The sequence below is a fragment of the Myodes glareolus genome, chromosome 10, assembly GCF_982192425.1.
Source record: "Myodes glareolus chromosome 10, mMyoGla1.1, whole genome shotgun sequence".
Lineage (NCBI taxonomy): Eukaryota > Metazoa > Chordata > Mammalia > Rodentia > Cricetidae > Myodes > Myodes glareolus.
Genome location: NC_142035.1, coordinates 47973823 through 47995247, shown reverse-complemented (window position 1 = coordinate 47995247; position 21425 = coordinate 47973823). Strand labels below are relative to the sequence as shown.

The window sequence follows — 21425 nt, the reverse complement described above, 5'->3', positions numbered from 1 at the left end:
ATGCTGAAGTGGGGAAAGTCCTGGGCAAATGGGATGAGTCACCATCTCTAAAAGGTAGCTGTCTGTGTGCCCCAGAGATTGAAGCAACCACACTGATGTTTTGTTGCTGAAGTTCAAAACCTGGAGGTGGAGAAGCATAGTGAGCTACTTTGGAAGAGATTAGGGTGACCATGACACTCGGGAGCACTTCAACACCCATTTGGGGCCTACACAGAAGTAGCTGACTTACACAATGGAACTTTTGAGTTTTACAAGAATGTAATGGAAAGTAATTCTGGAAGATACATGTATTTTAAAAGAGAAGGTACAAACAGGCTAGCAGGGAGGTGGGGTTACCTGTCAAATGCTGGAAAAGCATTTAACCTTACAGTAGATGAAACATCGCTGCAGTGAGCAATTTCAGAAATTGGACACTTTAGCTTTTAAAGACACACAGTACTTCTTATAATCACTAAACTGAGTTATCTGTCCATCCAAGAAAGTGTGACTTGCAACAATTTTCAGAGCAAGTTAAAATGAAAGACAGCTCTCCTAGCCTTTTCCATACAATGCCCACCGGGACAGAAAGACCAAACCCAGGTATGAGCCTAAAAGATACCTGCAACTTGATGCTATGTGCAGGCAAATCAAAGGCTTAGTGTTTGAGACACTATAGGAGGGACATGTGAACAGTTTTATATTTGTGGTGCTGGGGATCAAACCCAGCAAATACACGGTCCCTGACTCACATTCTGAGCCTCACTTTTGCTCTTTGGGGAAAAAAAAAAAAAACATAAGTAGTTTTTCCTCTTAGAAAACTATCAAGATTAAATACTGCTATCAAGATAACAGTGCTTTAGTAACTCTGGATGAAAACTCTGTGGGGTCCTGAGTAAGCCAAGGAGGCAAATTTGGCCCTGACCTTGTTACTTCTTTTCAGGGCCTTACTTCATGTGCTCTTAAGTTTCACTTGAATTTTTCAATTTAAATCTCTGCCTACTGAATCCTAACTTAACACAATCTCATTCAGATCTCTTCTGTGACCCTAAACCCCAAGGTACCATCTATGTCTATGGGTTTCCAAACTTAACAAACAACTTACTTAATTAAACTGCTTCAGATAAACAATGAATTTTTTTTTTCAGACTTAAGACTGTCCCATTTGCTGAACATAGCGACACCAGTCTTTGAATACCAGCATTCGGGAGGCAGAGGAAAGTAGATAGCATAGGGAGTTCCAAGATAGCCCAGGGCTATAGAAAGACCCCATCTCAAAAATAAAAACAAGTCAGGAGGAGTGTTTACGCATGCCTTTAGTCCCATCACTCAGGAGGCACAGGCAGATGGATCTAAGTAAGATTGAGTTCAAGGCCAGCCTGGCCTACAGAGAAAGTTCCAAGACAATCAGAGCTGTGATACAGAGAAATACCAAAAAAGGGGAGGGGGGGGAGAGCTTACTACTCTTGCAGAAAACCCAAGTCTGGTTCCCAGCATACACACACCCACATAATAGTAATTAAAACAGAAACAAATAAAACACCACCTCAAAATAACTGTAACTTAAGGTTAACAGATAAAGAAAAAATGCATAAGATTTTGTGGTTCAAGATCATTTTGAAGATGCTTATTTATTCTGAGCAAAATATATAACTACAGCAGCTTGCCACTACCATAGGTTAGCATTATAGCTACAGGCTCTGCAACAGAAAAGAGTATACCGACAGCTACTCGATAGTTTCATTATCCACCTACACTCTCACTTTTAAAATTACTTGGTTGGAAGACAGGTTGAGAATCCCCCCTATTAAATACTTAGGACCAGAGCTGTTTCAGATTTCGAGTCTAAAGTATCTGCATGAACTACCACTTGAATATTCCCGATTTGAGATTTCTCAGTACTCAGTTTCAGATTTGAGAACATTTCTGACTTTGATTTTCTGGTTAAGAATGCTCAACCTACAGGTGTAGGGTGTGCACCTATTGCGTTTATGAGTAGAAATGCCCATGAAGGCCCTTCAGAGAGCAGAGGTGAACACTTTCTCATGGAGGTATGCTAGCTTTTCTAAGCGAGTCCTTTTCAGTAGTGGAAGCCATTCCCAGTAAGATAATTCTACCACGCGGTACCCAATTCGAACCAGCTGCCTCCTCTTCATATTGTGCAGTCCAAGCAGATCCCTGGTACCATAGCAATATTGATTCTTGTTTGTAAACTGAATAGCTAGCTTCACTAGTGGGGGCTGCATGTGGGTTACAGGGCACAGACCATCTGCTCCCACATTCTCCGATCTGTCTGTCACACTGCAAGCAGAGTCCACTAAGGGTCCAGCTGTCTTCTTTCTTAACTCCACAGGTGACTGGCCAGTCTCTAACTCAATTTTCCCCTGAAAATATCTCTTGGCTTTTCCCTTTAGCAACCGATTCATCAAATCATCTGTAAGGCTGACTCCCACCTGCTTAAACTGTAATCGGGCTGCATCTTCCGTTGGTGTCACTTCATTGTTAATTGGTAATGGCTTCATGTTAGCATCAAGCTGAACCTCTAAGTCAGAAGACCGGGTATGAGGTAAAATCATATGGTGCTTGATGTACTGAGGGCCACCTAACATGGTCTCAAGTAAACAGAGAGCTTCTAGGAACTCCGGCTTTGACCTCATATCCTTGCATGCTAAATTCCACAGCATTACAGACGCCTCTTGCTGAAGGTGAGGATTAAGACGATTGCCCTTGTAATCTGGACACTCAATGGCGACTGTTCCATCAAGTGTATACAGTTCCTTCGTGAGTTCAAACTTACTACTCTCTTGAGCTAATCTGACAAACTCTGGACTCAGAGCAACATTGATGAACTCAGTTGGAAAGTATTCAGAAAATGCCAGGCCAAGCAGGCAGGTCAGAAGATGCTCTGGGTACCGGTTGAATTCAGGCATCTTCCTGTGGATTTCATTTATCAGACTGGAATAAAACTCTTCTGTGTTGGGTGGTTTATAGTTCAGTGTTCCAAATGACCACAGAATTTTGGCAACATCTTTACTTCGACAGTGTGCTACCCTTGGAGGCAAAGAGGCAGCAACTGCATTCATTACTCTTTCATCCAGGAAGCGTAAGGCTGAGCAGGCAAGAGTGAGGTGCATAACACCCTGAACCCCCAAGGAAGGAATTCGCTGAGGAGCAATTTCTCCAAATCGCTTCATGAAATTCACATGTTCTACATGAGTGAAGCGGAACATTTTCAGGATGTGAACTAAGGTGTGGTTGCTGAGATGCTGCATGTTAGCACAAGCCAGGTCACCAATTTTCCGCATGACAAATTCAGAGAGATTACTACTTGATTTAAAAAACCCCAAACAGATTGTACCAATCTCCTCCAAATTTACCAGATCAATATACTTAAGGATCAGTGATTCCAGCTTTTGCATTAGGTCCTGTGGTACCTGACGATTTTCACCTATAATATAAATTAAGTGAATCAGCTGAGACAAGGATAGCTCTTTACAGTGTAAATGAAGGTAATTAAAAAAAAAATTTAAAAAACGAGGCACTCTGTGGCCTAAGTTCCGCCAAAGATCAGCAACCAGGAGAAGCTGGTCCAGATTCATCTCCCACACCTGACGGCAAAACCTGGTTTCATACACATCTAGCATGGAAGGGGAGAGAGGGATTCTTAAATCAACAAAGGCTTTCAAAATACTGATCAGATCTGAGGTATCAAAGAGCTGAATGTTTTTCACACTCAGTTGGCAGAGCAAAGCAAAGCTCTTACTGGACAGCAAACCAGAATGCTGTTCCACTGGCAGAGAGCTTAGCTTACAAAAATAAGTAGTAATGACTTCTGGCTGGAGTTTATTTTGACAAACTCTGACTTTGTGCAAAATTAGTTCACCTTCTGAAACAGACAGGGGTTGGTGAGTCTCAGACCTGTTATAGCTGTGAAGCTGGTACTCTGGCCTTAGCTTTAAGAACACTCGGGTTCCTTCGAAGGCATCAAAAACCTCTACATCCTCTTTACCAACTCTTTCGGCACTGGGTTTGCCTGGATGCAATGTGTTGGCTTTAGGGGCAAAAGCTTTGTTGAATTCCAAACCCAGGTGGGCAATGCTGGTTGTGCAGATTCTCTGAGACAAGGTGATATCACCAATGTTCTTAACTTCTCGGGCAGGATGGCAGGAGCTATTATGTTCAGGAAGGTTCTGTCCCCCATGATGAATGATGTTTGCCATATTCCAATATGCCATGCTTTGGGCTGCACAGCAGGCAGAAGGATTACAAGATGCTTGGTATTTTAAAAGTTTTAACAACTTGAGAGTGGCTGCCATTCTGGAGTCTGTACTGATCTTTTTGGCAGTCAGAGCACAGTCCTCACACGTGTGACTAGGCAAGTTCTTGTTTATGTGGTGCTTGCTTAGAGACGGACAGAGAGGTGGTCCACAGAAACTGCCTGTAAATCTTCAGCATACCACAAGAGTCGTGGGCCACAAATGGTAGGGCCAGAATTGGTGCCAGATACTGAAAAAAGGGTAGATGAAGAATGAGTGGCTTCTACCTATAACACAAAATTTACACATTATAAGAAATAGGTACAGCCAGGCATGGTGGTACACACCCTTTAAAAGCAATACTTAAGAAGTAGAGGCAAGAAGAACTCTGGGAGTTTCAGGCCAGTCAGGACTATCTTCTGAGGCCTCATCTCAAAAGGCAAAAGGCAAAAAGATAAAAAGATGCAGGTTGTACTACTGTCCATGCAAGTATGCTCAATGTTAGTGAATGCCCAAAGCACAAGCCATCAAGTGTAAAGGACAAACTCTGTGCTTTGCAAACAGAAAAACTTCATATCAGAAGCATCATTAGGTGGTTTCTAGACTGCAGCTTGAAATAAACTCACTTCCTTGTAGGGAAGGACAAGATGGGGAAGGCAGATTTCCAAAAGGAAGCTGGGAGTAAAAGTAGGCAACTCATTCCATTTCTTTATTTTATTTTTTATTTTCACAGGTGTTTTGCATACCAGAAGAGGGCATCAGATCCCATGGGACTACAGTTATAAATGACTATGAGCAGCCATGTGGGCACTGGGAATTGAACTCCAGACGTCTGGAAGAGCAGGCAGTGCTCTTAACTGCTGAGCCATCACTCCAGGCCACAACAGGCACTTTGTGATTCTATTCTTCTAGGTCCAGGTTTTTTTCAAAACAGGGTCTCACTATGTAGTCTTGGCTGGCCTAGAACTCACAGAGATTGCCTTTCTGTCTCTCTCTCACAAGTGCTGGGATAAAAGACACAGACCACTACATCCAACTGAAGTTCAGGTTTTTTTTTTTGTTTTTTTTTTTTTTTTTTTTGAGACAGGGTTTCTCTGTAGTTTTTGGTGCCTGTCCTGGAACTAGCCCTTGTAGACCAGGCTGGCCTCGAACTCACAGAGATCCGCCTGCCTCTGCCTCCCAAGTGCTGGGATTAAAGGTGTGCGCCACCACCGCCCGGCCCCTGAGGTTCAGTTTTAAAATGGAAATAAGCTAGGGTTAAGAGAGGGTTATGCAAAAGTAGAAATGTGAATGACAGAACTAAGCAGAAAATATCAATTCAATTCCGAGATGATTTTTTCCAGTAGGAAGGTCAGGTCAAAAAAAGCTAAATAAGGAGGCCTTTCATTTTAGAGGATATGAAGAAAACACAGGAGAAATCCTGAACTCCAGACACTGCTTTGAGAAACTTTAATGCTGGCATGGAGGACTGTAATCTCAGCTACCCAGAAGGTTGATCCATCTCCAGTCCCTTACTTAGCTTTAAAGCATTATAACCACAGTAACCCTCACAGTCCTTACAGTACAAACTTAATTATAGGGCCCTGGCATTTGGGTGCTATTCCTCTTAGGAAGGGCTGACTATCCTCTGGTTTCTGAGTGGTCTTATGTAGCTTAGACTGGCCTCAAATTCATAAGATTTCTGCCTCAGTCTACTCCCTAGATGCTGGGGTTACAGGTGGGTGCTCATTACAGAGTTTGGATCACTAGCACAGATCATCAGGAGCTGGGAAGCTAACTCAGAAACTCATACATGGCAGTGGGCGGAAGCAAAGTTCAGAAGCCTGATCACTGCTGGTCCATAGGTAGAAAAGAGCCACTCAAAGCTGTGCTTCAAGGTACAAAGAATCCCAGGTCACAGGGCTGTCCTGCTGACCAGTCCAGAGATAGCACGAGACTCCTCTGGAGAAGGCAGCCTGGCAATGCTGCCAGTGAACCAGGTACTAATTAGGTCCTCACTTGGCTAGAAGCAGTACAGTTTCCATTTTCCTCCCACGGAAAAAAAAATAAGTAGGCCATGAAAGAGACTCTCCTGTATTTCTCTACCTTCTCTTTTAAAAAAATATATATTATTTTTTTCCTGCAAGGTATGGTGGCACATGACTTTAATCCTAGCACTCAGAAGGCAGAGGCAAGTGTATCTCTCTGAGTTTGAGGCCATGCTAGTCTACATAGTGAGTTCCAGGACAGCCAGGGTGACATGATGAGGTTCTGTCTCAAAAACAAAAAAAATAGCAAAAGCTTTATCTTTTCATTGTATGTATATGGGTGCTTTGCCTGCTTCTGTGTCTGTGTACCATTTGTGTGTGGTGGAGGCAAGGTGCTGGGTCCTCCAGAACTGTAGTCCTCTGTAGGAGCAGCAAGTCCTGTTAACTGCTCAGGCATTTCTCCTGTTCATATTCTTTCTCCTTCAATGCTTCTTCTTCTTTTTTTTCATACTTACTAGCAAAGTCCAAAGGGATATAAGCAGTCAATCAATGGATCATACAGGGTTGGTGCTGCAGTATTTCCATGAATGATCTTCTGAAATATCTTCCTCTGTGCTTTTAGCCTGTTAGGTCTCAAACCCTGGACAAATGACTGAGCTGCCTATTTAACATGTCAAAGCACACTTGGCCACCAGATTTTCTCAGCATTCCTCAGTCCCTACCTGTTCAGGGTCCTCCTGGCTGGTACACCAAGACTCCCACCCTAACTTCTCCAGCTCAGAGGCTGGCTACACTTCCCCCCGAGGCTCCTCCCTATATAATCCAGACATTTTGGTTATCTGCTCTTTAAACCTTTTGCCCTCTTGGCTGCTGCTCCTGGTTTCCCCCTCTCGCTTCTCCCTTCCCCTCCCCGCCTCCTCACATGGCTCAGGGTCATGTCCACTCTGGACTCTTTCAGATGTCTCTGCCTCTGGCAATGCTCCCCCATTTTATCTATAATAAACTTTCTCCTCCACCATACATAAAAGCAGTCATGTCTCATCAGGGTCCATACAAGGGGACCAACAGGCAACATTAAACTCAGGAACACAGCCGGGCAGTTGGCAAAGCCACACCCGAGTGAGCCTTAGAGAGGCAGAGCCAGCCCCAAGGACTATGTGTCCTGAGGACCTCCTCATGCTGTTACTGAGCATAGCTCTGATGGTTGCCCTAGTGGTCACCACGTCTCTCATAATCTATGGGTTGTATGAAAACTCTCAGTGGGTGTCTAGTCCTTCACTGGGCAGTGTTACTGGTACTTAAAATAATAGTGACTGATTTTTTTCCAAGCATTGCTGCTGGGGCAAATTCAACCACCACCCTTAGAAAGAATTTAGACATGCAGAATTGTTAGTAAGGTTAGGGTAAGATGTTTTTGTTAATGGCTTTGAGGTAGAAAATCTTGGGGAACAATTTAAAGTTTAGAAAGACAAACAGTTGAGCAAGGGACTCACTGAGGTCAGAGAACAAAACAATGGCAGCCTGGCTACAGCTGGCTAGGATGGGTTGGTGATTAAAGGTGGTCAATTCCTTGTACCCATTTCTGCCCTCAGCTTCCTGATATAAATAAAAACTGTTGATGAGTGGGTATGCACCATGAGGATTTAAAGTAGAGATGACTGATTGTTTTTCATATACAAACATTTAGATCTGCGATTCTTAAGATTTTTATAAGATTACCTTTTGAGCTGGGTGGTGGTGGCTTTAATCCCAGTACTCAGGAGGCAGAGGCAGGCGGATCTCTGAGTTTGAGGTTAGCCTGGTCTACAAGAGCTAGTTCCAGGACAGGCTCCAAAGCTACAGAGAAACTCTGTCTCAGAAAAAAGATTACCTTTTAAGATAAGTTATAAAATGATTGACCCTTTCTTTGTAACCAAAAAAATACAGCCTGTCAGCAAAAGAACTAGCTGAGAAAAATACCTTGTTTGTTTGCACTCTGTTAATCTATAATAAATTGCTTGAGTATGAAGGTATGTGGGTTCTTGGGACAACTTGTTTTTTACCTGTAATACATAAAATGTTTAAATGATGTAAGGGATATGGAAAACAAGTTTTACTGGTATTCATTGTAATCACTTACTTGGAAAATAGAATGTAACCATTGTAATTTTTATACTGCTTGAGAGACTTTGCTGCAGTACATAAAGCTATAAGGGAAAAAATACAGTCGTGAGAGAAGGAAAACAGGAAAGATATAGAAGGAAAGCTGCAGAAGACACCAGGAAGTAGATAGAGAAGACTTCAGGAAAGACATAGAAGGGGAACACCAGGCTAGATGAATGAAACGAAAAAAAAAAAAAGAGTAAAAACAAGAAAAAAATAACAAAGAAGCACTCATCCCTCGGACAAGAAGTCTGTGTGTTTTTCTCACTGACTCTGCATCTCACTCCCAGTCTCTCTGGACCCTCTGCAGTGTCCTTTCCTTTATATTTTGCTTTTTTAAAAAATTCATCTGGTGCCAAAACCCGGGACCAATGATGTCCATTCCTTTTCTATTTCCTTTTTTTATTCAGTCTCTTCTTTCCAGAGTCCATAAAGAGCCAGGACTGAATGGCAGGCCAAAGGACTTTATTCTGCTTACCAGGTTTCTTTCTCTGAGTGACAGGAATGAATGTTCTAATTTTATACACTGGGTTCCTTTTTTTGAGACAGGATTTCACTATGTGGCCCTGGCACTCACTAGGTAGACTAGACTGAACTTGGATTGAATTTAGAGCTCTACCTGTCTCCAAGTCCCTAATGTTGGGACAAAATGTGTGCATCACCATACCTGGGGCTACATTTGGGCCCAAATTAAGCCCTGTGCCTGGTTTTCACAAGTAAAATTTTATCTGGACATATCTCATGTCTGTGTTAGCTTTCTCAATACAAAAACCGAGTAAGTAATCGTCTCAAAGACTGTATGGCTGTAAAACATAAAGTTTTTTTGATTAATTTGTTTATAAAAATTTCCACTTCTTCCCCTCCTCCCCATACCCTCCCATTCCCCCCACTCCCTCTCCTAAAGTGCTTCTTTTTTATTATTATTTATTATGTATACAATGTTCTGCCTGCAGGCCAGAAGAGGGCACCAGATCTCATCACAGATAGTTATGAGCCACCATGTGTCTGGTTGCTGGGAACTGAACTCTTCTGGAAAGCAGTCAGTGCTCTTAATCTCTCTGAACCATCTCTCCAGCCCATATAAAATGTTTCTTATCTGGCTCTTTTATGGAAACAGTTCACAATCCCCTGCTGCAGACCACTGGTTAATTGCAACTAAAACTGTTAATATGAAAGAACATATCAATTAACAACAAATCCTGTTTACACACACACACACACACACACACACATATATATATATATATATAAATTTTTAATTATGTGTGTGTGTGTTTACGAGGGCAGAGCAGTCAGATCTCCTGGATGAAGCTAGAGTTCACAGGTTCTTTTGAGCTGCCATATGGGTCTTTCCGCCCCCCGGTTTACTTTTAAATTACCTCTGCAGTTATTTTTGTTTGTATTCGTTTATTTTTTTCCAAGTAAGATTTTATAACACACACACTGGCCTTAAGCCTATCTTGCTTCCTTCACCCGCTAATACAGGCATGTGCTGCTATATCTAGTTTATAAATGGTCATTTTTAGGGGTTTTTGCTTGTTTGTTTTCTGTTTTCTAAGAAAGGGTGATGTAATTCAGGCTACTATCAAATTCACTATGTAGTTGAAGATGGCCTGGCCTCCTGAGCGTCCTACCTCCCACTCCTAGTGCTTGAATCACAAGTGTGTGCTACAATGTCTATCTTATGAGGTGTTGGGGATTGAACCCAGAGCCTCCTGCATACTAAACACACACTTGACCAAGTGAGCTCTATCCCCAGACCTATAAACAGTGAGTTTTAAAAATTACCTCTCTATAAGACAAGGGTTAAGTGCATTTGCTGGTCCTAATGGAGGACCCAGGTTCAGTTGTCAAGACCATGGTGGTTCACAGTCAAATCCAGTTCCAGGGGATCTGACATCCTCTGTTGGCTTCTGTGGGCACTAGGCATGAATGCATCATACACACGTACATGCAGGCAAAAGATAAAAAGAAATAAATCTAGAAAACTTTTTTTAAAAATTACCTTTATAAGCCAGGCATGGTGGTGTACACCTTTAATCCCAGCACTTAAGTGGCAGAAAAAGGTGGATCTCTGTGAGTTTAAGGCCAGCCTGGTCTACGCAGTGTTCTAGGACAGCCAGGGCTATATAAAGGGACCTTGTCTCAAAACAAAAACAAAAGAAAAAAAAAGAGGGAGGGATTACCTCTATAACTGGACATGGCAACACACACTTGTAATCTCAGCACTGAGAGGGTAGAGGCAGGTGGATCTCTGTGAGTTGAGGCAAACATTGCCTATGTAGTTCTAGCTTAGCCATAATTTCATACTGAAACTTTCATCTTAAAAAAAGAAGGCAGTTAAGAGCACCGGCTGCTCTTCCAGAAGATCTGAGGTTCAATGCCCAGCACCCACGTGGTGACTTACAACCATCTATAATTCCAGTCCCAGGGAGTCAATACCCTCCTCTGGCCTCTACAGGGACACAGTGCACAGACATACATGCAAACAAAACACCCAAACACATAAAATAAGTAAATAGAAGGCTGTGGCTACATGAAACCCCATCTCAAAACAAAGATAACCAACGAAATTAAGTTCTAAGATGGAAATAACAAGAGCCCTGACTATTTTAGGGTCTGTTCTGTACCAATGCTATCTTTTTTCTTTTCCTAATTAATATCTGTGTTAATAAATAATAGGTTTTCAAATTTTTAAAACATAATTATATTTACAATTATTTACTTAATATGTGTGAGTTCGTGTGTGTGGACACACATGCCATAGCACACGTGTGAAGGTCACAAGACAACCTGCAGGAGTCAGTTTTCTTCTTCTACCGTGAAGATCCTATGGATTAAACTCAGACTGCCAGGACTGGTAAAAAGCGCCTTTAGCCATTTGGATGACCGAAGTAGGAGGTTTTATTTATGACATGTCCGTTTTTTGTACATCATTACCTACTGTTCATATCACGCCCCGCCACTATACTTTCTTGTCCCCATTCGTCTTGTGTGTGTTGTACACATGTGGAGATGAGCTCAATCTGGTGTCTTCCTCTATGGCTCAACACTTTAGTTTTGAGACAGGATCTGTCACTGAATCTGAAGGTCACAACTGGCTAGACTGGTCAGTGAGCCCTGGGGATGCTCCAGCCTCCACCTCCCAAGAAGGCTAGGACTATAGGCACGTGACACATCATATCCAGCTTTTTTTTTTCATTATAATTATGAAGGTTCTGGGGATCCAAACTCAGTCCCTCAGGCTTGTGGGTCAAACACTTTACTCACTGAGCCATCTCCCAAGTACAATCCTGCTTTCATGTATAGTCTAGATTCTGCACGAGATGACACACAATCTGTCTTTCTCCTCACCATTATCCTCTAGTTTCCTCCTCTCCTCTGGTTAGTCTCCCTTCAAGATTCAGAGTCCTAAATGAACTATTTGATATGCATCAACTCCCACCTCCCCTTTAATTTTTTTTAAATTTTTAAAAAATATTTATTTATTTATTTATTATGTATACAATACAATATTCTTTATGCATGTATGTCTGCAGGCCAGAAGAGGGCACCAGACCTCATTACAGATGGTTGTGAGCCACCATATGGTTGCTGGGAATTGAACTCAGGACCTTTGGAAGAGCAGGCAATGCTCTTAACCACTGAGCCATCTCTCCAGCCCCTCCCCTTTAATTTTCTGAGACAGGATCTCATGACGTAGTCCTGGCAGGTCTGGAACTTGGAATAGATCCACCTGCCTATGCCTCCCTAGACCTGGAATTAAAGGCGTGTACTACCACATAGTGCTTAGTTCTCATTCTAACAATAAGGTAGGTTTATTATTTCCATATTATTTATAAGTAAGAGATTTTATAAGATTAAGGAAATTCTCACAAGAAAAAAGAAATCTTTCGTAAGGCACAGAGCCAAAGGACTGAGTAGAGCTTGCTATCAGACTCCAAAGGCCACACTACTAGAATATAGAGACAGCAATACAATTTAGAAAGGAGAGGTCCAGATTTGGGGGCAGGGCTGAAGAAGCAACTCTATAGATTTCCAGATGCCAGGAGTTAGAGTCACTGGGTCAGCTCAAGGGCATCTCCTGCCTATCACATCCTTGTGTTCCAGTTATCACTACAGTTCACCCTACTTATAAGAAGAATAGAGAGAAGACAAAAGAACTGACAACTACATGAAAGAATGGATATTGCAGAACATTCTACAATCAAAGAAAGAGTACAATAACTGAAGACTTGAAAGTCGGCAGATATTTGAGACAGAAACATGAAGAGGTCTAGGGGCCGAGGGACTGGAGAGTGGCGCAGTGGTCGAGAGCACTGGTTGCTCCTCCAGAGCAGTTTGCCTGCCCAAGCAGAGCAGTCTTGCAGACCAGGGATTGATTTCCAGAACCCACATGGCTCACAACCATCTGTAATTCCAGTTCCAGGGGATCTGTGGGCACTGCATGAACATGATACATAGACATACAAGCCGGGAAAACATGTGGGCACATGAAATAAAATAATTCTAAAAAAGAACAGGTATACACCTTTAATCCCAGCATTTGGGAGGCAGGGGTACGCAGATCTCTGAGTTCAAGACCAGGTACACAGTGAATTCCAGGATAGCCAGGGCTACAGAGAGACCTTATTTCACAAAAACAAAACAAAACAAAACAAAACACAACAAAGCAGCACACACACACACAGAGACACATATACACACATCAAACAAATAAACAAACAAATAGTTTTAAGAAAGTTGGTTCAGTATTTAAGAACACTTGCTCTTGCAGAGGACCCTAGTTCATTTCCCAGCACCCACAATGGTGACTCCGTTCCAGTGAGTGCAGTTCCAGAGGATCTGATACCTTTTTCTGAACATTGAGGACGCCAGACATGTGCATGGTACATATACATACATGCAGGCAAAACATTTATACATGTAACATAAAATAAATTTAAAGGAAAATTTATAAAGAAGAATTAAGTTTTAAGATGTGCCGGGTGGTGGTACACGCTTTTAATCCCAGCACTCAGGAGGCACAGGCAGGCAGATCTCTGTGAGTTCGAGGCCAGTCTGATCTAAACAGCAAGTTCCTGGTTCCTGGACAGTCTTCAAAGCTACAGAGAAACCCTGTCTTAACAAAAAAAAAAAGACTTTTAAGATGCTGGGGCATGGTAACACATGTTTCTAATACACTGTGCAGGAAGAGGCAGGCACATCAGTCTGAATTTGAAGCCAGCCTAGTCTACACAGCAAGTTCTAGGCCAGCCAGGGCTATGCAGTGAGGCCCTGTCTCAGGAGGGAGAGTGAGTTTTAGTTTTAAATTCGGTGAGGTGGCACATACCTACACATACCTATAACCCCAGGCAGGACTTGAGAGATCTGGGCAGGACTGACACATGTTCAAGGCTAGTCTAAACTAAATAGACTTTCCAAATTAACAAATGGATAAACAAAAATATTTAAGAGTTCAACACAAGAGAGAAAAAAAAGAGAAAACTCATAGTAAAAATAGAGGAAAGATCCCAGGATAAGAACTGTGACCAGACAAAAAGCACAAGCAGTTCATGCTGGAAGAGATAGATGGGCAGTATCTGGGAAAGGAACGTCTAATGGATAATCTAGGGATGGACAGACTGACAGAAAAATAAGCCAGTAATAACACTAACAGAAATTATTGCCAGGTATACATTACAGCTGTAGTCTGCATATAACCCCAGCACTTAAGAGTTTGAAGCAGACTCAAACTCAAGCTACACTGAGATCTGGTTTATAATTTTTTAAATTTATTTATTCTTATTTTATGTGCATGGATGTTTTGCCTGCACGTATGTCTGTGTAAGGATGTCAGATCTTGGAATTACAGACAGTTGTTAGCTGCCATGTGAATGTTGGGAATTGAACCTGGGTCCTCTGGAAGAACAGTCAGTGCTCTTGACTGCTGAGCCATTTTTCCAGTACTTATTTCCAGTTTAAAAAAAAAAAAAGGAGGGGGGTCTGGATAGACGGCTCCATGATTACAAAACCTTTGTGCTTTTCCAGAGGATCTGAGGTCAGTTCAGCTAAGGAACATCCATGAGTGTTAACTCCAAGGGAGGGGTGCGCTTGCTGGCCTTTGCAGGCACATGCATTCACATGGCACTTACTCACATCCATATATACATAAATAGAAGTAAAATAAAATTAAGAGTCTTTGTTTATAATCAAAACAGAGGGAGAGATGGAGAGTCAGCAACACTAGCTATATGATGGCTCATACCTGAAATCTCAGGCACTCAGGATGCTGAGAAGAGACACACAATTCTACCTGGGCAACATAGTGAGTGAGTCCAGTCTCAAAACAACAACGTTGTTAAAAGCACTTGCTGCTTTTTTGGAGGGCCAGGGCTCAACTGCTAGTACCCTCAAAGTGGCTGACAACCACCTATAACTCCAGTTCCAGAAGATCTGATGCCCTCTTCTAACTTCTGTGGGTACCAGGAGAGGACGTAGTGCATATACACTCATTTAGGCAAAACACTCATACACATAAAATAAATCGAAAAACAGAAACAATAAAAAGGGCCTGTGGGTGTAGCTCAGTAGTTGTTCGTTGCCTACCATACAAAAGCCCTGAGTTCACTACCCAGTGCCACATAAAAGCTGGAAGAAAGGAAGAAAGAGAGAAAGGAAAGAAATGCAATACAAATGTATATGAAAGCAGCTTTTTAATACTAAATCAAACCTCAAAGAAAAAGAAGTAAACCAATAAATGCCAAAAGGAACGGACTGTTGAAAACGATTTGGGGGAACAAAAATGGGGGAAGAAACTGGGAAGAACTGACAGTGTTATGAGTTCTACTGAACTATTTAAATCACAAACAAGCACAACTTCAACAAAACTTAAATTTACAAAATGCATATGTTAGAGGTGTGGTGGTGCCCACCTGTAATCCTAGCACTTGTGAGGTGAAAGCAGGAGTCATGGTCAGCCTTAGCTATATACTGAGTTTGAAGCCAGGTTAGGATACATGTGACCCTGTCTCAAAAACAGAAGCCAGGTGTAACTAGATGTGGTGGTGCAGGTCTTTAGTCCCAGAACTTGGGAGGCAAAAGCATGCAGATCTGTGTGAGTTCAAGGTCAGCCTGGTCTACAGAGTGAGATCCAGGACAGCTAGGGCTGTTATACAGAGAAACCAAAATCAACGAAAAGCCAAGTCTAGTGGTGCACAACTTTAATCCCAGTATTTAGAAGGTAGGGTCAGGGAAAGCTCTGTGGTTTTGAGGCCAGCCTGGTCTATACAGCAAGCTCCCAGCTAGCCAGGGTTATACAGCAAGATCCCCTGTCTTTAAGAGAAGAAAAAAGTAGGGAAGAAGAGAAGAGGCACAGTAAGAGAGCAGGGAAGAAGAGCATTGCAAAGGAGACGCGCTGCCGGGTAGAGAAAACAGGCGGAGAGGGAGTTAGTTAACTCTTCTTTCCTCGAGGCTTCCCAGAGCACAAACGAGAAAGCTGAAAATTAATTAATTAACTAATTCCTGGCTCCTTAATTAAAGGCTCCAACCTGACGTCACTGCACTAAGCTCCCCGCCTAGTTTCAACTTTCTAAATGTACCCTCTTCTCTGTCTCCTCCTTAGGGCTGCGAATAGACCACAGCACAGCTTCATGGCGTTGGCATCTCTAGAAGGCACTGCTCAACCACCCAGAACGATGTGATAACACAGAAGCCAGAAGTCTTACCTTTTTATCTTCCAGATACATGCCTCAGCAAGGCCATCTTAAACCACAGTCCAGAAGTTAGAAAAAGGGAACCGGGCAGAAAAGGGCAGCCATGGTAACTGTAAGTCAATTCAGCATATGACACATTTAGTATATACAAATTACCAACTACTTATTCTCATACCGTCTTTTCTTTTTTGCAGTGTTAGTAATCAAACTCAAGGCTTCATAAATGCTAGGCTTACTATAGCCTTAGCTCCTAACTTTTTCTAGGGGTTAAAGTCTTCTGATGGGAGTTTACCAAAATTTAAAGCCACAAAGGCTTATAAACTGACAGTAATGACCCTGAGCTGTCAGTGAGATGCTAACTAGGTCGTTTCTTCCCTTCTGCTCCCACATGGGAGCAGAACCTACCAGTAGTCTAGGAAGTTAAGTAATCTAGGAAGGTTAAGGCAAACTGCAAAGGTCAAGGGAAGGGTTTATGAACTAAACCAAAACAAAATCAAAGCTGGGGGGAAGAGGGTCCAAATCTAGCACAAACCATCCCTCTTTAAGACAGGGTCTCAGTTGGGCGGTGGTGGCATACGCCTTTAGTCCCAGCACTCAAGAGGCAGAGGAAGGTGGAGCTTCTTGAGTTTGAGGCCAGCCTGGTCTATGGAGGGAGTGCCTGAATCACCAGAGCTACCCAAAGAAAAGGTGTCTCAAAGAAACCCTGTCTTAAAACAAACAACAAAAAGACGATCTCATGTACCCTAGAATGGTCTCAACTATGCAGTTGAGTGTTGGGGCGGTGAGGACACAACTGTTCCTAGGTATGAGCTGAGGAGGTTTATTGTAAACATGACAGGGAGCATAAGGAGAGGCACCTGAAGTCCAGAGTGAACACGGCTGACAGACTGAACATGTGGGAGGGGTGGGCGGGGAGAGGCAGAAGTCAAAAGGCCAGGAGTGTGGGAACTAAGAGCAGTGGCCAAGAGGAAAAAGGCCAAGAGCGAAAGAGCAGTTAGTCAAGATGGCTGAGGTTATGAAGGAACCAGAGAAGCTGGGAGCTTAAGGTAGGAGTAGGGTATGGCAGCCAGGATGACTCTGTGTACTGAGAGTTGCTGAGAGGACCTGGCAGCCAGTCCACTTTGATATGTTAAGTAGGCACCTCAGTCAGTCATGTAGCCTGATTGTGAGCCCTAACAGCAGCCAGCAGACCAGTGTGACAGGACTACAGGCACACGCCTCCATGTCCTTCCCTCCACTTTAGAGGATGGCTAAAGAGCAGGTAAAAATAAATATAAAGACCCACACAGCCAAGAGAGAAAATTCCCAACAATTCCAGTCATATACAACCAAACACCTGAGTTTTTATTGTTGTTTTAGTTTTTCACCTGTTTTTCCAATTTTTAAAGTTTCAAAAATAAGAAACTTCAGATTTCCGCTTTTGTTTTTTTCTTAGAGGGGTGGGGAGAGCACATTCTTCCTATAGTCCTGTACGTCCCTAAACTCAGAGATGTGCTTCCTTCATTTCCTGAGTGCTGGAATTAAAGATGTGCACTACCACGCCAGGCCTGAATTCTTTTATATAAAAGTTAGCTTACTGGTCCAAAAGATGGCCACACTCTGGCTCACAACCAACTACAATTCAAATCCCAGGAGAACTGACATCCTCTTCTGGCCTCCTCCAGCACTGCACACACATGGTGCACAGATATGCACAAAGGCAAAATGCCCAGACACAGAAAATAAAAATAAAGAAAAAACATTAAGTTGACCTATTTACATGATGAATGCCAAGGCTTCATTGGGGACCAGAAAACAATAAACCACTAAGTGTGGCAGACACACAAACACAGCAGCTCTGCCCATTTTTTCGGCTGAATGAAGCAAGTAGTAGTCTTGAGATTTTATTTTGGTCTACCAAGCAGGACTAAATCACCTAGGGCTAGCCTGTGGCAACTGAGGGCAGTAGGCCTAAGAACCTAGTTCTAGAAAGCTAGTGTTTTGAGTACTCACAGTGTGGGCAAAGTACAGAAAACATGAACACAAAAATATCAGTTATTTTTACATTAAAATTCCTAGATAGGCGCTCCACAGGCTGAACCAAAGCCCAGATGTCTACACTGAGTGAGCAATGAAGCCCTCGAGAAGACTCATAAATGTATCTAGTAGAAAGAGTCCTGTCCAGAGTTCCTTCCTTGAGTTAGAGCAAAGAGATGTCATGATTTGAACAGAAAAGGAGCAGCAATTTCCTATTCCTGGAAGAAAGAGAGAGGAGACAAACGCTACTACCTCGAGTTGGGCTTGTACAACCAGGAGCTGCTAAAAAACAGAGCTAAATGTCCCACTGCCTCACCCCGTCCCAAGCCCTAAAACAAACGCTGTTAAAAATGCTTTCTGGTGAGAAGCTGGTTAAGAAACACCGACTCGGCCGGCCGATGGTGGCGCATGCCTTTAATTCCAGCACTCGGGAGGCAGAGGCAGGCAGATCTCCGAGTTCGAGGCCAGCTTGGTCTACACAGTGAGTTCCATGACAGCCGGGGCTACACAGAGAAACCCTGTCTCGAAAATCTGGGGGACGGCGGGGAGAAGACCTACTCTCGGGACCCACCCAAAACCGGCTAAGTCACTTTCTAAGGGCTTCGCCTGGACGCTAGGATGTGGTGTGGGACCGAGAAGAAGGTTTAACAGCCCTGTGAGGTACATACAGTCACGATCTCCACTTCACAAGGACTCAAAAGCAGCTTTCAAAAAGAAGTCTTTTGCCCTCAGTCACAGCAGTTTGGAGAGGCGAAAGTGGCCCAGACACTAAAGGGCTCTCGGGTGGCGCCCGGGTCGCCGGCTAGAAAGCACTGCCTCGGTGCAGCAGACCCAGGAGACCCGGCCGGTGGGGCCAGAACGCAGGCAGCACGTCCTCCCTGGCCGCCCACTCACCTGACACCCGCAAAGGTAGCGCCCCAGCTCCAGTACCGGGCGGCAAAGGGTAAGTCAACACACACAGCCCTCCAGCAGCAACTGCTCCACAACCCACTTCCGGGCCAACGGCCGTCTACTTCCGCCTGCGTCAGTCCCGGAGCCGCCGAGGCTCAAAAAACTCCAGACAGCGTTTTCCACTGACATTTTCTAACGTTAGATGTAAAGAAGCCTAGAATGTGCAGAGGGTAAAATAGTACCCTGGATGGGTCGCTTTGGTAGTAATTGAGCAGCTGTGCACAGGTTCGAATCCTAGGATTACCATCAAGGTTTTATGATTTTGGGAAATCACATTTTAAAGCCTAGTTTGTCATCTATATAATGAAGATAATGATGCATTTCCAGTAGTGAAAATGCTTATGCTTTCAGAAGAGGAACTAGCAATGGGTAGATGAAAAAATGGGCACAAGGAACTGGGAACTGGGCGTATTATGCCTTTAATCCTAGCGCTCAGGGGGCAGAGACAGGCAAATTTTCTTTTTCTTTTTTGTTTTTGTTTTGTTTTGTTTTTTGAGACAGAGATTAAAGGCGGGCGCCACCACCGCCCAGTTTAGGCAAATTTTCTTGAATTGAAAGCCAACCTGGTCTACATAGTGGGTTCCAGGATAGCCATGGCTATGTAGCAAGATCTTGCCAATAAATAAATAAATAAATAAACACAAAAAAATGGATGCAAGTCGGACATGGTGGCGCACAACTTTAATCCCAGCACTCGGGCAGAGCTCTGAGTTTGAGGCCAGCCTGGTCTACAAAGCACATTCCAGCACAGCCAGAGCTGTTACACAGAGAAACCCTATGTAGAAAAGCCTTTTTTAAAAAAATGGATGCATGACGCTGAGACCTGAGGAGGGTAAGTCAGGATGGTCTTGTACTCCCCTAGGAGGGCCTCACACCTAGGCTGGAAGAGATTCTATCAAGCCCTTTGTAGTAAGAAGGCCCTGTCCCAGGCTGCCATCTATTTGAAAAGCTGTGAAAGAGAATGGAGACATCGTGCTCCTCCAGGGCACTGCTGGGGAGACCAGAACGATGTAAGAGGTTGTGACAAAGAAGTTCTAGCCCAGCATCCAAGCTTCTGAGTTCTATGTAAGGCAGTTTGCCTGGGTGTGAGTATTGTGCCCCTGGACCATTGGTAATAGGGTTTATACTGGTCAGGGACACACAGCTGAGGTGCCTAGCTGCCAGGTTCTCTAGCTGCCAGGTTCTCCGAGCATCCCTCAGCCCCTACCTCAACCCCTACCCTAAACTTCTCCAACCCAGCAGCTGGGCTGCTCTTCCCCCACCTACCCTTCCCTATACATATAAAACCAATCACTTTGGTTACCTGGTCCCTTTTTGTCTGCTCTCTTTTAGGTCTCTTGGCTGCTGCACATGGTTTCCCTCCCTTCCCCCTCTCATCATATGGCTCAGGGTTATGTCTACTCTGGACTCTCCCAGAAGTCCCTGTCTCTGACACTTCACTACCATGCCTAGGAGCAGCCTCGTCCTTTTGTTTTTACTTCTCTTACCTGATTACAAAATGCCTGCAAACCCAGGGGGAGAAATCCCACACCCAGGGGCAAAACCTTGATTGCTCCTGGGCAGCCACAATAGTGCAGGTTCTCTTTGCCAAGTATAGTTTCCTAGTCTCCTCTGAAGTGTGAGGAGCCTCTGGCCCAGCTCTAGCCAACAGGACTGGAAGGGAAGAGCTATGGCGTGGTTCTGGGACCTTTCCTTGGTGTGTGTGTCTGTGTAGGCCAGTGGTCAACATCAGGTGTCTTTCCCAGTCACTTTCCATCTCACTTGCTGATGTAGTGTTTTTCACTAAGACTGGAGCTCACGGCTTCAGATTCAGCTATACAGAATTCCAGGGACCCACCTGCATTCTGGTGTCCCCTGTGTTGGCATTAGACACAGACCAGGCCTCAGGGCTTGCTTTTATGTGGGTGCTGGAAATGCAAACTCGGGTTCACATGTATGGCAGGCTCTTTCTTTCTTTCTTCTTCTTCTTTTTATTTATTTTTTTATTATTTTTTGAGACAGGGTCTCACTATATAGCCCCAGCTGTTCTGGAACTTACTGTGTAGACCAGGCTGGCTGCCAACTCAGAGATCTGCCTGCCTCTGTCTCCTGAGTGCTGTGATTAAAGGCCTGTGCCACCACATTCAGCCTCAGAAAAACTTCAATCCCCACTTCTAAGGTTTCTCTGTGTAACAAATAGCCCTGGTTGTCCTGGAACTAGCTCTGTAGACTAGGCTGACATTGAACTCACAGAAATCCACCGGCCTCTGCCTCCCAAGTTTTGGGATCAAAGTTGTGCACCACCACCGCCTGGCTCCAAAAACCTTTTATATCACAATAAAGTGGTATAAACTAAACTCATCAGAGAGATACGCCACTCTGTGGCAGAGGAAACAAGGTAGTTTCAGTGGGAGGATGAAAAATCTGGAATCTGGAGCAGATTC

The 21425-nt window shown here is 43.6% G+C and overlaps 2 protein-coding genes across 6 annotated transcripts in view; both read right to left on the bottom strand.

Moving 5' to 3' along the window:
• Ubox5 (U-box domain containing 5) overlaps positions 1 to 19047 on the bottom strand; it is a 40365-nt gene extending 21318 nt beyond the window's left edge. For 2 of the 3 annotated variants that reach the window (XM_048460005.3, XM_085696284.2), the window contains exons 1-2: positions 18946 to 18987; positions 16048 to 16145 (exon numbers count right to left, since the gene is read on the bottom strand). The gene's annotated coding sequence lies outside the window, so the exon portion shown is untranslated. Of the gene's footprint in view, positions 1 to 16047; positions 16146 to 18945 lie in introns of all 3 variants that reach the window. The other variant, XM_085696283.2, reaches the window with a different exon arrangement.
• On the bottom strand, positions 1589 to 18988 carry Fastkd5 (FASTK mitochondrial RNA regulator 5). 3 transcript variants are annotated; one of them, XM_087911198.1, is made up of 4 exons: positions 18946 to 18984; positions 16048 to 16145; positions 8319 to 8385; positions 1589 to 4482 (listed from the first exon to the last, which is right to left on the bottom strand). In XM_087911198.1, the coding sequence occupies exon 4, from the start codon at positions 4290 to 4292 to the stop codon at positions 1995 to 1997; it is 2298 nt and encodes a 765-aa protein (XP_087767324.1). In that variant the 5' UTR covers positions 4293 to 4482; positions 8319 to 8385; positions 16048 to 16145; positions 18946 to 18984; the 3' UTR covers positions 1589 to 1994. The 3 variants fall into 3 exon arrangements, with proteins under 3 accessions (XP_087767324.1, XP_048315960.3, XP_048315961.3); XM_048460003.3 differs by lacking the exon at positions 8319 to 8385 and having other exon boundaries at positions 18946 to 18988; XM_048460004.3 differs by lacking the exon at positions 8319 to 8385 and having other exon boundaries at positions 1589 to 4519; positions 18946 to 18985.
• Positions 19048 to 21425: the final 2378 nt, after the last annotated feature.

Coding starts and splice junctions, on each gene's coding strand:
- Fastkd5 (XM_048460003.3), bottom strand. CDS start 4,292: ATGGCAGCCACTCTCAAGTTGTTAAAACTTTTAAAATACCAAGCATCT.